At 34.5% G+C, this 16,468-nt stretch overlaps 1 protein-coding gene across 1 annotated transcript in view; it reads right to left on the bottom strand.

Moving 5' to 3' along the window:
- Positions 1–16,468, bottom strand: part of ND-B22 (NADH dehydrogenase (ubiquinone) B22 subunit) — a 59,861-nt gene that overhangs the window by 30,944 nt on the left and 12,449 nt on the right. Inside the window, exon 2 of the mRNA XM_085822302.1 lies at positions 9,612–9,754. Coding sequence (XP_085678428.1) covers positions 9,612–9,754 — 143 coding nt within the window. The remainder of the gene's footprint in view (positions 1–9,611; positions 9,755–16,468) is intronic.

The following is a 16,468-nucleotide window of genomic DNA, read 5'->3' as shown; positions in this document are numbered from 1 at the left end:
TTACTCAAGTTGTCATCGATTGATAAACATGTAGTGATGAATGCAAAATACAATAATTAATGATTTGCCAGGTTGGCGTCAGGGGTATAAAATATTAGTAGGTGCAAAAATCAATGATGTATCTATGTAGAATGTTTCAGTTTGAGATATATCCCAAGCGGATATGCAGCTACGAAACCAAATTATTGATCATACAAATTTATGATAAAATGATTGTTTCTTTAATAACGAGGTATTTTATTTAGTACCAAAGTGAAATTAAGAATCAGGACTTTCCTCATGTTTTTATTTATTATGCGTGGGAGCGGGGATGAATTAATGTGTACACACCAAAAAAATTTTTTTTTAAAAAAGGTTTGTGGTGGCTTTGAGGTCCGGATTTTAGGTCATTCCATATATTGGTGCTCTGGATCTCGAAGTTTGTACTGTTATTTGTAACAATTCACTTTAAAAATAAATATCAACATCAAAAATTATTTTAAAAAGTTGTTCCAATATTAGGCATCTTGTCAAAACTATTTACTAAGTCTTGACATTTAATACAATGACACTTGTGTATTAATTAGTGATAATGGGAGAGGAGGTATGAAATCTATATAAGTAATATTTATTTATTGAAAAGTAGCCATAGAAAAATAGATTAAATTTTCCTTTATCTTCTTATTAATGGGTACTCTGCATCTGCATGTCTCTAACAAAGCATTTTATAATTTGGTGCATATCCAGCCAACATAATGAATCTTTAGTAAGGAAATCAGTAACTGGGTAACGATTTTTAGTCTGTGTGAATTTTAGATATAAAAAAGCTGGTTCATAGAAATATGCAAGAAACAAGAGTAGATATATTTTTTACATTTGGTAATAGTCAGATACATTTCTTGATTGATATTTTCCAAAAATTGTTCTTCAAATTTGCTGACTTGTGAGTTTAAATCAGTTATAATTTTATTTTCTACTTTATGATTCAAAATTTAAAGCTCCAATTAGAATGTCGTAGACATTATTTTGGCACATACGCTACTGGCCATTAAAATTGCAACACCATAAAGGAAAGAAAATACAAAAAAGATATTTATTGTACGTAAACAGTATGACATGAAGACAAAATGATTAAATTTGTAAGCAGTTTGGGAGTTTACAGGGGTGCAAAATTAGTAGAAAAAGCTTCCATTCCTGGCAACTACAGCCCTTACCCAGTTAGGCATGGAGTCGAACTTGGCTTGGATGACAGAAACGAGCAACTCACCCCATGCTGCTTTATTATTTACCATATTAGCTGGAGAAGGGTGGCAGACCAATGTCTCAGCAACCCATGACCAGATGTTTTCAGTGGGTGACAGATCTGGAGACTGTGCAGGCAAGTGCAGCAAGCTCAGAACACAACATGCAATATATGGTCTTTCATTATCTTGTTGGAAGATGGCATTTGACAGCCCTCGAAGATAGGACACAACCACTGAATTTAAGTTGTCAGAAATGTACCGATCTACGTTCAAATTACTGTCGATCAAAACTAGAGGTGTGTGTGTCATGTACCCAATGGCTGCCCAAACCATCACACCAGATGCAGGGTCCCTATGCTGATATCGAATGCTAGCAGGAGACATGTGGTCTCCTTGGAGCCTGGTTTTTTTGTTAAACTGGTAAAAGGGAAAGCTAGAAACCCTAGTGTCTTATTTTAACTGTGTGTGCAAAATCAGTGTTTAATTGTGAGTATGTGGATGTGTGTTGTGTAATTTATTGTACTTTTGGAATGCATATTTTAACATATAGCAAATTTAGATGAAAGTATACAATATTATCATAAGCCTTTGAGTTAACACAACTGAATTTTAAGTTTGTAAAACATTACCAGTATTTGTAATCTGAAGCTCTCAAGTAACAAATTATAATGTGCATAGTATGGTGTAAATAGTTTTGCATTTGTGTTTAGATCTATAGAATCTGTTGTAAAAAAATTAAGGGTTCAATTTTACTCTCTCTTTGTGAAAATGATATTTGTTTAAAGTAATCTTATATATATAGGTTGTGTGAGGGTGCTAAAATTGTTAGGTTGTTATCATAATTTTGGTATATATCATGGCATTCTTAGCAAAAATTAGGAAAGAGGATCTTAAAACCTTGGCTGAAGAGTTAGGGGGAAAATCAGCCCTGAACTTAGGATATTAGATTTAAGACAGCTGATTATGGGAAATGAATCCTATGAGGAGGGACTAGTGAAAGGCCTGTTAGAAAATATAACTTCAATGAGGCTTGAGAGAGAAAAAAAGGAGCAGGATAGAATTAGGAGAGAAGAGAAGCAGGAAAGAATTAGGAAGGAAGAAGAAGAGAGGCAGGATATAATTAGGAGAGAAGAAATGGAGTTTGAATTATCGAAATTAATATTACTTGCTGGCTGTAACTGGTGGAAATGAAGAAAATGGGCTTTAGAAAAGCCGCTACAATCTGAAAAAAATTATTCCAAAATTTGATCCTAAAGAGAACGATATTAGATTGTATCTAGTTATGTTTGAGCGCCAAGCACAGCGTGCGAATCTTCATTAATCAGAATGGGTTTGTTTTATTGACAATTTTGCCAAGTGGCATAGTTCAGCTGATTATGCAAGAACCAGAGCAGCAGGCTTATGACTACGCTTATGTAAATGGGATATTGCTAAAAAGGTTTAAGCTTAGTCCAGAAAAATTTCGCATCAAATTTACGGAATCCCAGAAAAACGCTCAAACCACTTGGAGAGATTTTGCTTTCGAATTAAGGAATTATTTTGAAGAATGGATTGCAGGTTTGGAAGTTATAGATTTTGAACTTTTAAAGGATCTCATGATAGCAGACCAAATGAAGCATCATATAAATGTCGAAGTGCAGCAACATTTTATTGATGAATGGTCAAAGATAACGACTCCAGATAAATTAGTAGAAATGCTAGAAGAGTCTGAAAATGTACGTGAACCCCGGAAGATCTCTCCTGTTCATAATTTGGCGTCAAAAAGGGGCAATAAAAATCATTCAAGTTCAAGAGAATTGCAAAAGTATCACCAGTCTGGAGGGGAAGTTAGATATCCCTCTGTAAAAAAGGAAAATCTCCGAAATCAGAATGAGCATCATGTAAAAAGACCCCTTAAGTGTTATTCTTGTGGTTCAACTGAAGCTCAATGCCCGGAAGTTAAAACGGATTTTAAAACACCAGTTATTGTAAATACAGTCCAGGAGATTGAAGAAGATTGCTTATCCCCATATCTAACGATGGCTAGAGGCTGAGGTGCGAAGCACATGGAGAACAGGCACCTAGGCTAAAAGCCTCATACTGTATATAACGCATAGCAAAATGACATAACTTTCCTACCATAACATTAGTAAGCATAGGCAGAGAATTCTAAAAAAAAAAAAAAAAGAAAAAGAAAAAAAGAAAAAGAATTCTCCAGAGATGTTGCGATGACAAAAGCCTTGCGTACAAGACCTTTGAAGAAGGTAGACTGCATAAGACGTAAAAGAGATAAAGTTCAGCAAACAGTTGTGTGAATTTCCTGCTTTGCTACTGGTCCGTCATAGAGGGAGTGCTAAATCTTTCCTAATCTTCGGAGTCCACGAAATTGATGAGTAACACAGCCGCTTGAAAGCCTGTTTGTAATTTCTCTGCAGAATTCTTTGCTGATCTGATTCTGCCAATATATGAGATGATGGAAGTTAAAAATGAATTTATCTTTTCATCCTGAAGCCATTTCATTGTGTCGCTGAGGTCTTTAGGGGGGAGGAGTAATTTTACCTTTTAGTTTCTTGCTGTAGGTAGCTTGGGTGGGATTTTTCTGCGCTGGAATTATGGCAGTCTTGGAGCTAGGGAAGTTTTCTTCGGAGAATTAGGCTGGGAAGGGCTGTTTTTCTTTTCGAATCTTTTCTTATACTCACTGCAGCCTCTATAGTTGCTGATGTGGCAGAGTCCGCAGAAAATAAATTTAGGCTTGTCTTCTAGCTTCATGTTGCATTGGTTATTTCAATGTTGCTGCCCATACTTTGCACATCTGACAGGATTTCTGCAAATGACCGAACTGCTGGCAGCGGTAACATTGGACTGGCCCTTTCTTGGGATTGAATTTCTCTATGGTGATGTTAAAACTAAACATATTATTAAGCTGGTGGCTCTTATTGACTTCAGGGGATCTTTTAAGTTCCAGTAGGTATATGGGGAGTCTAATTTTCTGTCCTTCGTGGGTTTTGGAGAACTGCTTAACTTTTTCTATTGGATATTTCCTGTGTTTAAGGTCTGAAAGTATGCCATCTTCTTTGATGGTAGCAAGAGGTTCTTCATGATGAATCTAATCGGCTTCTCGAATTCAAACTGGTATGAATGGTAGGGGATCTTCTTTTCAAACAAAAGTTCGTTCATCACACTGTAGTTCTTCAAATTCTTTATGTTTACAAAGATGGATTTTCCTTTCATTTGCGATTCATGGCATTCTACACAATTTAGAGTGAACATTTCATCCAGAATCATCCAATCAACATCATCTTGTGAGAATACAATGGGTGGGGTGGGTTATCAGCATTGGCTTCTCCTTTGGGGGTTTTCCTCGGCGATTTTCCTAAGTACTTGAAAACGGTTTTCTTGAGGTATCTCCATCGAAATCGGTTTTCCTTGAATTTTAGCCGTCTTTTTTGGCATAGTCCAGTCATTCTTATCACTAGGAATGGCAGGTACTTTCTCCACTCGTTGCTTGTTATTGACGAGTTTGGACATTTTCATTGTGTGTTCAATCATAATTCTATTCTGCTCTTCCTGGGTTTTGGCTTCTTTTAAACGTTGTTCAAATTCCAAGTGATGAGTCAAATAGTCAGCTCTATACTCCTGGATAAGTTTCTGAATTCTTTCATATTTAATTCTTTCCGCATTCGAGATTTCCTTCTCCAAACTCAAATTTTCCTTTTTTGTTTTCGCTTTTTTCCTTAATCTGGGGTCTTTCAGGAATTCCTTTCGTCTTGAAGTAGAAGGCATGGACAAAGTAGATAATCCAGAATCCGTACAGTCACTCGTCTCATCATCTGTAATTACTGTCCTAAAAAAGGACATGCTATCTGTGTAACCCTACGGGTCATTCTCGAAAATCAAAGAAAATACTCAGAACAATGGCTAAAGAGAACGGTTTTGAGAGATCTGGATCATGCCTTGACATAATATGCAACAAATACATCACTCCTTCTATATTGACAGGCGAAACTATCTGCGTAAAACAAACGTTTGATGCCGCTTCAATCTGCTTACATTTAGCATGCGTCAAAATAGAAGTGCAGTTTGGACGAATAATAACAAAGGCAGCGGTCATTCGTAATGAGTTGCACGAGGAGCGATAAGTCCTAGGGAATCGTACTACAGCAAAATTAGAAACAGGTCAATGTGATAGACAGTCTTTTCAGGGGAATACGGTGGGTACTTGAGCTCCGGAACATCGTCAATCGAAGAATGAAATCGGGAGGAAGTTATCAACAACAGTCCAAACGAAAACGATCAGGCAAAAATTCTCCCAGCATTATCGGAAGAAGTATTGTTTTGTCTCGAACAAAAGGGATGGAGAAAACCAAATCCGCTCTGCCTGAAACCGAGGTGAATAAACTGTCACTACTTACAATAGACAAGACGCTATTAGGTGATCTACAAAAGAAAAGTGATGTTGTAAAACCATCTTTTGACCTAGTCACGTTAGACGATCAAAGTAACTCTTTGGGAAATGTTTACAAATTAGAAATTTCCTTTTCGGTTCGGCACAAGCACAAAACTGCAGATATGCCAAATGATGTTTCGTACCAAACAGACTCGGTAGGTTTGCAAATGCCTAAACATTCCATAAGAAAATTGCCCAAGAGAGCGAGTAGTGTAAATTTACCAAAGTAGAAGAATCCCCAATTCATCATTTATCTATGTTAGTGCCTAATACTGAAGGGTCAAATGGGAGTAAATATAGCTACTTCAGGAATGATATAAATCCAATAGTTTTTTCAGATGTTAATGCCAAATTAAATGTATATGTTTATTTTGAGATCACGTGTAGTAGTTCTTGGAGCAGGTGTGGGATTACCATTGAGAGATCATCACAAATTGAAAATTAAACATCCACAAGGTCTCCCTTTTCAGCCAGGCTAGATATTTAATTAATATTAGACTTAGGAATGTATATTGTATATTACATATTTCAGAAAACTGTACATTCTTTATTGTATGTGTATGACTGAGATTAGTTCTCAGTATTATGTTGTTTATATGTTTATTTACTGGATTCTTGTTGTGTTATCCTTGGTACTTAACCCAGCATTGTGAAAAAATATTAGTGTTAATATTTTTAACTGTGGTAAACGGTAGGAGGAATTGGAATTCTGAACCCCCCCCTCGAGGAGGAGAAGAGTTGTAACATATGCACACCTCTGACACACAGGTGCTTAATGAGAAGAACTTCTGTTTTCAGAGACTAATCGTCAGTTAGAACTTTGAAGAAAGGTGTTGCAGAAATCCCCTGGTCCGGCTTTTGGACATAAGGGACATAGTAATTTACCCCACTCCAGGGCATTTAACAAAACGAAAGAGAGGGCCTTTTGTGTGAGCTTTTTATGTAGTGAAAGACTTGGAAGAAGACGCAACGAGTGTCCCGGCTGCATCCAGTGGCCATTGTTTGTCTTATGGCTGTAATGGTTGATTATGTTATTTACTAGTAATCAAGAAATTCTTATTAAGTTTTTAAAATAAATGTTTAAAAGATAACTGTTCTTTCTTTTCACCCAACGCAGGTGTTCAGACATTACACTGCCCAAACATACTCTTTCAGGGTAAGATCTTATGATAATGTCGAACAGGAAAGTGTTGAAAAAGCACGAAGACAAGCAGCAGAAGGCGAGCTGTGTACAGCCAGGCATTATTTTGTTGAAATGTAAGTTTGAAAGGAAGGGCAACACTTCAAGGCATAGAATCTCCTCAGCATATCATCATGCTGTTATTTTGTCATGAATGATATCATTGATGGCAGCCCACACCATAACTGCTGACTGTCAGGCTGTGTGGCGAACGATAGTGAGGTGAGTATCCCACCGCTGTCCTGGTTGTCTTCAGACATGTCTTTTGCTAGTCATCAGAGCTCAGTTTGAAGTAGGACTTGCTGTTGAAAACAATTCTACTCAACAAACAATTGTGGGAGATTGCAGATTGAATGAGCCAGGTACCACTGCAACATGCTTGGTAGTGGGCAATGGTGAGGCATAGTCAGTGCAATTACTTCCGTGATCTCGGTCCTTGTATACTAAGTCACTCATCAGTCGCCATTGTAGTTGCTGGTGTCTTGCTTACATATCAAATCATTTGATAAGGACATGTCAGGGCTTCAAATGCCAATCGAAGGATCATTCCATCTTTGTATACTGTTGCCATTTTTGGTTTACCTTCTTGATGCTCTCTGTGGCCACAGTTCACCCATATCTGCCAACATTGTGGAACGGTAGCATTGCTCCAACCTAACTATCTAGCAGTCCTGCAATCTGACCATCCTGCTTCATTTAGTCCAGCCACACATCCTTCCTGAAATGATGTCATTTTTCATACTGTTTAGAATACCGTTTGGAGGCATTAATGTAGTCTGTGGGGGTCAACAGAACCATATTCTCATGAAACTTACACCTTAGCAATGGGATGTTCTCTGTCTTATATGGCATCCAGATGCTGTACTGCAGTTTGCCAAATCTCCAACTAGTTGATCACTGGCTGCCAAAAGTTAATAATCATTTGCATGTTCTGCAGTAAGGTACAGGCATACATAATTTCATCGTAACTCCTTCTTGGTGGGTCACTTTTTATATTATAAAGTGTATATATATGAAAATTAATTAGCTGATACATTTCCAAATATTAACATGGTACTGCACATTTACAAGCAGACTTGTCAACCTAAGACACTCAAAATTCAGATTTTTCTCAACGACGAAAAGACTAAATCATAAAAATATATTTTTTAATAATGAATTTATATCTGAAAGTTCAGTCACTAATTCTTAAATGCAAACAATACAAAAATACTTACTTGTAAAAAACAATTTTATTACTTGCATCTTTTAACAAAAAATAATACTTTAATCAGTTTTTTTTGCAAATATTATTAACGGTGGCAGATTTTGCTTTCATTAAGAAAGACACATCATAATTCTGTTCATAGCAATTATCACGTAGGCCTGCTTTTGCTAATAAAAGGTTTTCTAATGTGTCATTACTAATGTTAGATTATTTTTTTACATGTGTGTGTACACACACACATATATACTATATATATATATATAGTATATGAATATCAGGAATTATTGTTGATTAATTTTAATAATTTTATTATCTTGGATTTTGATTAATTTCAGATCATTTTAATTTGCAGGTTATTTTATATTTTAAAATACCACTGAAACATATTCTTGCACAAGGGTGCCTCCTACCAAGTCCTGGCTGACCCATGTTACATGTTGGATAATAAACATACATCAATTTCTAATATTCAAAAATATTCCTTCAGTATATATGCTAATACAGTCAAAGGTCGTTAATTCGGACACCCATAATCCGGAATGATCTATAATCCAGACCTCAAAGCTAAAAACTTTCTGTGCATGCGCCGCGTTGGAACATGTGCACAGGCGTTTCACGCGTGCGCATAAGACCTTGACTACTGCGCATATGCGTGTGCGCAAGTGCAGAATACATTTTCGCCTGCGCGTTTTATGTATAACGGACGGTGTAAGCTCTAATTATCTATTTCAGTTAATGTTGCAGATTGCGTTGTTCCTTAATCATGGAATTGGATCAGGCTTATTATTTTTTGCAGACTGTAAGAGCAATTTTATAAAAGTAAACTTGAACTTTCGATTATGTCAAATAGAATTTCCGATGCTGGAACTTCCAAAGGATCTACAAAACGAAAGTATGTTTCGATGTCCAACAAACAAAAAGTGGAATTGCTGCAAAAAATGGATAAAGACATGAAGAATGTGACAGATAGGTTAGTGAAAACGAAAAAATTTCGATTGACAAGTTAGTCGGTATTTTCGGCACAGCAATTAACGGGACTTGAATAGCGGAACTTTGTAACTGAACAAGAAATTATGTCTTTTTATAGAATTAAAGAGAAAGTATTATCACATAAAATGAAGCAACTTAAACAACTTACATTGAGAGAAATGTTTAATAAAGTAAACAAATAAATATTAAGCTTTTTTTTTTTTTTTTTTTTTTTTGTAAATTTTGATATCCTTTATATCATAATTGTTCTTTATTTCATAAATTACGGTTTCATATTTTTAATTTTAGAATTTCTGCATGCCATGTTATGAGATTTAAACTGATGATCTATAATCCGGAAAAATCGATAATCCGGAATTGCCAAAGTCCCGACGAGTCCGGATTAACGACTTTTGACTGTAATATTTAATACTATTGTAAAAGTGACTTAGAATTTAAAAATACCAAATTCACATATTTTCCTGTTAAATACATTTGTTAATTTTAAAAAAGTTTTTTTAATTTGTGATAGGACTTGAGGAATAAATTTACAAAAATTTTACTGCATTTTAACACATTAATCTAAGAAATGCTACATTCACTTACATTTTCGTGGTTGATAATGCAAATTATCCCACAATTCTTTTTCTCCATCTTCCAATAACTGTTTGGCTTTTCTTAAATCTTTTTCATCTTTATGCTCATCAAATCTTGCTCTAATTAAACGAGCATGGTAGCGATAAAGCCACCTAAATGCAAAATAAGTAGTAGAAGCATTAAATATAAAATAGACTCTAGTTAGCAAAAACTGAAATGGAAATTTAATTACATATAATATGTCAATAATATAATTATGCAACCAACCCCCTTCCACAAATAATATATTTGACAACTTGCGTGGATTATCATACATTTTTTTGTATTCATAAGCAGAGGATTTTTTTTAAACTTTTCAAAAACTAAGTTACGGGGGTCAGCTTGGATATGGATCTGCTAATCTCGCAAAAAGTGTAGATACTTTTCTGTTAGCAAAGTGCAGGCGATAACTCGCCAAATACAGCACGTTTTAATTTCTTTAGTTTTAATTTCTTAAGTTTACAAACGAAAAATTATTTTAAATTAAATGAATTAGTTTGTTTTATGAAAATCAGTTTTTTACTTTCAAAACTGCTTAAATAGCTGGTTTGTTGTATTATCACCAAATTGAAAAATCTGATGTTGGCAGAATTTGCACCCAGCTAATTGAAAGAAGTACCAAAATATAGACCAGAAATAATACCACAAATAACTAGCATATAAAAATTACCATGGATGACACAAATTGAAACCATATTATTTTTGTAATTCTGTCATGTGTCATTCAAAAGCTTCAAATTTTGTTTCTAGTTATGAAGGGAATTTTTGCACATGCTTAGTACAAGCACTTATGCATAAAATGTCCCTATTTATAAAACCACTACACCATCCTAGAGCCAATGAAATCCACTTGCTTGCTTTGAGCAAATTCTACTTCACCATACTCAGTGCTCTGATTTGGATAGCTGTATAGGTTAAAATAAAAACATTCATTCATGATTCTTGAACCTACGTGGGGAGTTTTACCTCCACAGCACGAAACATAGGCTGGCAGCCACATGCTGCCTTTTTTTATTTTGGCATTTCTGCTAATCCAAGACTTTTTTTTTTTTTTTTTTTTTTTTTTTTTTTTCTATTTATGAAGAAATGTGGGGCTGCCATACTATTGTTAAAATTTTTAGTAAATGCAATCATCTGTAGTTTGAAATTTGCCATATAAGAATCTCTTCTTATTGATTCTTCAGACAAAAAACAAAATGGCACAGAAAATAAGACTAGCATAGATAACACAGATCAACATAACAAATGAATGGAAAAAATGTGCTATCTTGAGATAAGGTTACTAGAGTTAAAACTATTGTTATGTGCATATAGGCAGTGCAGGTTTTATGTATACGTTACACGAGCTATAGCTGAGGGCCCCACTTTCTCGGGGACCCCAAAAAACATATTTGGCACTGACATATAATATCTGGACTTGTATAAAAGTGCCCCATATCTCAAATAGCTTATCAAGTCTAAATTCGGCCATGCGTACGAGTTCATAATAGATTGAATGCACAAGTCCAATAATAGGTTAATAAAAATTTATTCTTATCTAAAGAAATATATCAGAACGCTGAATTTTTCCTCAGAGATATTTGTATAAGTATTCATAACATCATGCAATATAATCAGTAGTTATGCTTCAAACTACTAAAAATATTAAATACAAAGTGCACCTAAAGAGAAAGAAAAACTCAGAACTAAAAACTCGCAATGACAGTAAGTAAGCAATTCAGCTGAGATGCTCTCTCTCTGGCCATTTTATAATTTTTAACCACCATGAGAAATTTCTAGTACTTTCTGCTTCTCGAGATTTCTGGAAAGCAATAAGAGAATGGAATTATGGTTATAGCCAACATAGTGGTCAATTACATTTATTCAATTTCAATATAAATTACTGAGATATCAAAGTTAAATGCATGTGCCCCTGTATTTTTATTTTTCTGGCACAGCTTTCTGTTAAAATTTGTCTCGTGCTGCACTGCAAGGGGAATTACAACAATTTTAATTATAATTCTACTAAAATTATCTGTCTAAATACAAAATTCGTAATACTCTTGCTGTTGGAATCTGGCATTTTACTTTACAACAAACTGACTGGAAAACATTCCACTCATTTTACCTGCTTAGCATCATTTTCACCCTCATGGCGACATGTTTGAAAATTACAGGACACCCACCCCCCATTTCAACTTATATGTGGGTTTTGAATTTCTAGCAAATTTTTTAAGAAAAAACATTCTTTTGCTTATAAACAGATTGGCTTACATTTGGAAATATATAGTAAAAAGTTACATGGAAGTGTGGATAATTATGAGCATAATATTTGGTAATCGTCTTCTACAGCATCCTTGTCAAAGAAAAATGACACTGCCACAATCTGGACTTGAGAAAAAGAGATTTGTTGCCAGATGTTCACGAAACATTCCCGAAAATGAGCCCGGGCTCGAATCAGGGAGTAAATGTATAATGTCTGTGTGGCATGGGGTCATGGTGGCGAATCAGGGAGTTAATGTATAATGTCTGTGTGGTTAGCTGTTCTCTTGAGAGGTTGGTAGTAGAGGGCTGGGAGACACTTGGACCGTCCCCCAGGCTGCCGTTCTTCAAAATTGGGGGTGGAACTCAGCAAAGTTATATTGACACCTGTATGGTACTCAAGGCTCTTGCCAATGACAGTCGCAATCTTGCACTCCATGCCATAATGAACTTTGTGCGCTTGTTTTGATGTTACTATCAGACAAACAATATAAGTCACAACAATAAAACATGTCATTTAATATATACAGTGGTGGCCAAAATTGTGGACATTTTTGAAATTTTTATGCTTTTGAACTTTGTATGCTTATAGAAAATGTTACGTTTCGCAAAATGCAAACTTGTATATATCATTTTAAAGAGAATTTATTACTGAATTTAATACAAAACACAAAATTAAATTATTTGCAGTACAAAAAAAGTTATATGTACTTTAGATAAAAAATACAGTTATGAAGTGGTTTGTAATGTCTAGCTTTCCTGGCCAATCACTGTTCTTGTTCTGAGAAACCAATCAAATGTTAGTAACTGCCAGTAGAAGCTGACATCATGTTTACACTTGAAACAATTCATTATTTTGCTTTGTTCTGTAGAAGGAGGACCTGTTTCTTATACACTGTAATTACAAGTAGGAGTTTTTGTAAAAATTTTTAATATTTAGTCAAGAAGCAATGTCATCAAATAAAAGAGTAGATTGGACACCTAGAAAGAGATGTAATATTATTGTGTTACAAGAAAGTGGTCTTTCCTATGCTGAAATTGCAAGACAGGTAGGTGGTTCAGTGACTACATCTGGAGTCCGAAAGTTTTGTTTACGATATCAGGAGACAAATTCAATAAAAAACAAAGAAGGAAACGGCCGAAAAAGGTGCACCACATCTATTGATGACAGAAGAATAAAAAGACAATGTCTCCAAGATAGAAAAATGTCATCAGCAGCCATCAGAAGTGATCTGAATGATGCTGGTGTTTCTGTCAGTTCAAGAACAATCAGGATAAGATTAACAGATGTTGGACTGAGAGGTAGAATTCCACGAAAAAAGCCTTAGCTTAATTTTCAGCAACAAAAGAAAAAAGACTACAGTGGGCAAAGGAACACATTAATTGGATAGATGATCAGTGGTCACAAGTTATATGGAGTGATGAAACTAAGATATCATTATTCGGTAGTGATGGGTGAAAATATGCAAGACGTAGATAGGAGAAGAGCTACATTCTGACTGCATTCAAGCAATTGTGAAGAACCCAGTTAGTGTTATGATTTGGTCATGCATGTCAGCAGATGCTATTAGTCGCCTTTATGTGATCGATGGGACACTGAATGCCAGAAAATACATTGACACTATTCTAGAACCAAAACTTCTTTCATCAGAGATCTCTTTCCCAACAATGCTTCTTTTATTTTTCAGCAGGTTTGTGCTCCTTGCCACATGGCCAAAATATCGAAAGAGTGGTTTCGTACAAAGAGCATTAAATTGTTGCCATGTCCAGGAAACAATCCTGACCTCAATCCTGTCGAAAATTTGTGGCACCGTTTGAAAACTCTTGTCCGAATGAGGCGCCCATCAAATAAAAGGGAACTAATTGAGGCTACAATTGTTTCCTGGCATCATGTAATAACGAAAGAAGAGCTTAAAACTCTTGTCAGCTCAATGAAAGGTTGATGTGAAGCTGTAATCAAAAATAAAGGATACCCTACTAAGTACTGATAACTCACTGCAATCATCACTATCTAATGTATATAAATAACTATTATCGTTTAACTTTTTTGTATTGCAAATAATTGAATTTTGTGTTTTGTATTGAATTCAGTAATAAATTCTCTTTAAAATGATATATATACAAGTTTGCATTTTGTAAAACGTAATATTTTCCATAAGCATACAAAGTTTAAAAACATAAAAATTTCCAAAAGTGTCCACAACTGTACATACAGAAGGAATTAATATATATTTTTATTTATTATAGTATTTAACAATTTTGTCAGCAATTTATTTAAAACAACATAATTCAATAAAACTTACTTTATATAAACTTATACTATATATATTGTATTTAATATTATGTAGGTAATTTATTTAAAATAACAACACACTTAAACACATAATGAAACTATTTATTAAAAAACATATCAGAAAATTCTATTTACTACTTTATTTAATACAACTGGTTAGCAATTTATTTTAAAAAACTACATATACATAAACATACCTGAAAATTCATTTTTTACACTTTTTCTAGTGGCCACAGTTCAGCAATTTCTGCTAATAATAAAGCCTCAAACATCAACTTCTTTTTCCATTGATGGACAATTGAATAGTAAACACAATGAATATTTTACAATGAAAAACAGGTGACACAGTGCAAGTATAAAAAAGCAGTTATGCCGTTAATAACATGTTTCTCGCACATATGCAAATCGGTAACCGTTTGTTTTTCGCAAATGCACAAACACGCCAAATCCACTTTCTCGCTACGGTCGTAAGAGAAGAAAGTACTCATATTTACCTGATAAATATATTCAATTGTTAAGTTATTTTACAGTTATATGTGTGGTCTTGATTCTATTTTATTAGTAATCTTAAAGTGCAGCTTTCATAATTTCAAAAAATAACTATTATTCCATTTTAATACATGCATATAGATACATACATATATGGCATGGATACATACATATATACCATGGAGGTAAGAAGAGAGGCCCTAACAGGTTTTTCCCATATATTGCTTTGAAGCTCTGGCAATCCCTTCATGGAGGCCAAAACATTCAGTGATTTACCATTAAGATCGATGGGTTTTGACATGATCGGATGTAAACATTTTGTAATTATGTTGTAAATAATATATGTATTTTATTTTTCTACAATATTTCAGAGTCCTAGCATGTGAAAGAATATATTTTTAAACATTTAATTCTGAACGGAATTAAATAAATATAATTTTCACAGAACAGTTTAATTTGAATCAAATGTTTTCACAAGGTTTCGTTAATTACATTAGAAAGAAATGTTAAGGTAATTCGATTTTATTCGGTTAAGGATTACAAAAATTAAGATCAAAGTTTATTGTATAATTAATATTATGCATTATTTCTTTTCTGTTTACAGAGCTTCTTCCTAAAATATTTTTTCAAATATGAATGATTTTTTTTTTAGCTTCTGAGGCATCTTTTAAATTGAAAATCTAAGTTCATTTACAATTAATGCTCTATTCGGTCCATTTCAAATTAGAGCACCTATTATTTTAGTGAAATACATTAAATATTGGTGCTCATTTTAATGTAGTTTTAATGTTTAACTTTTTGGGTATATTTCTGAAATGGAATAAAAAAGGATTTTTTTTTTCAAATAATATTTAAAACTTGTAACTGAATTATAAAATGTAAGGTAACAATTCTTTTAATACAGTTACAGATTTTTGTATTTAGTTAACTATTTTTAGTAGAATTCTTGTATTTGCCTGTGCAATGTAGTGCATGGCGAGTTTTAAGAGAAAGCTACGCTGAAAAAATAAAAATACAGGAACACGCACATTTAATCAATAGATATCTCGTAATTTAAACTGAAAAAATGTAATTGACTACAGTGTTATCAGTGACCGTAATTCTCCTCCTTTTCTTTTCAGAAATTGCTAAATACTGCGTGGCTGATTTAAAAAGCTATAAGAGCCACATAGAAACATCTCAGTTCAGTTGTTTACTCAGTTGTTGTTGTTTACTTAGGTGATGTAATTTTGGGATTGGATTAGCTTTCTCTGTGCTTTGGATTGCATTCTATTTAACATTTTAATAGTGTTACGAAATGTAAAGGCGCGGTGAGATGGCTTCCCGGCAATGCAGTTTTAGGGTTGCCGTAAAATGGCAAAGGGGGGCAGTGTTGACACATTTGGCGAGAAATCGCCCATTTGCGACAAAATTGGCACTATACCATGGACGGTTGGAGAATTTTCTGGAATGAATTCTTACCGGTTTAGCCCAGAATGTTCCCGAACACAAGCCAAAAGCTATATAAACCCTGCTGGTCTGCAGTCAGTGTGTGTGCCTCGCATAGAGTGTGAGAAAGTTAGTATTGAGTTGGAATCTTGTCTAGCGAGTCAATCCCTGCGGAGTCGATCGAGTTGACAGCCGGGCAATGAGTGCTGAGTGTGTGATCAAGTGCATCGCGAGTTGCAGCGTGGAGAATCTCGAGAGTGCGTGAAGTTTCTAGAATGACCAAGGAGAGTCGAAAGCTGTACTTTGGTGCTTTGCGGTAAAGCTGTGTCCACCGTGATAGCCTGATAACCTGAAGGCTGTGTCGCTGATCGTGTCA

Source organism: Stegodyphus dumicola, chromosome 8, assembly GCF_044657685.1.
Source record: "Stegodyphus dumicola isolate Sdum_Otavi_A_Nest chromosome 8, ASM4465768v1".
Taxonomy (NCBI): Eukaryota; Metazoa; Arthropoda; class Arachnida; order Araneae; family Eresidae; genus Stegodyphus; species Stegodyphus dumicola.
This window is presented reverse-complemented; position numbering and strand designations above follow the sequence as displayed.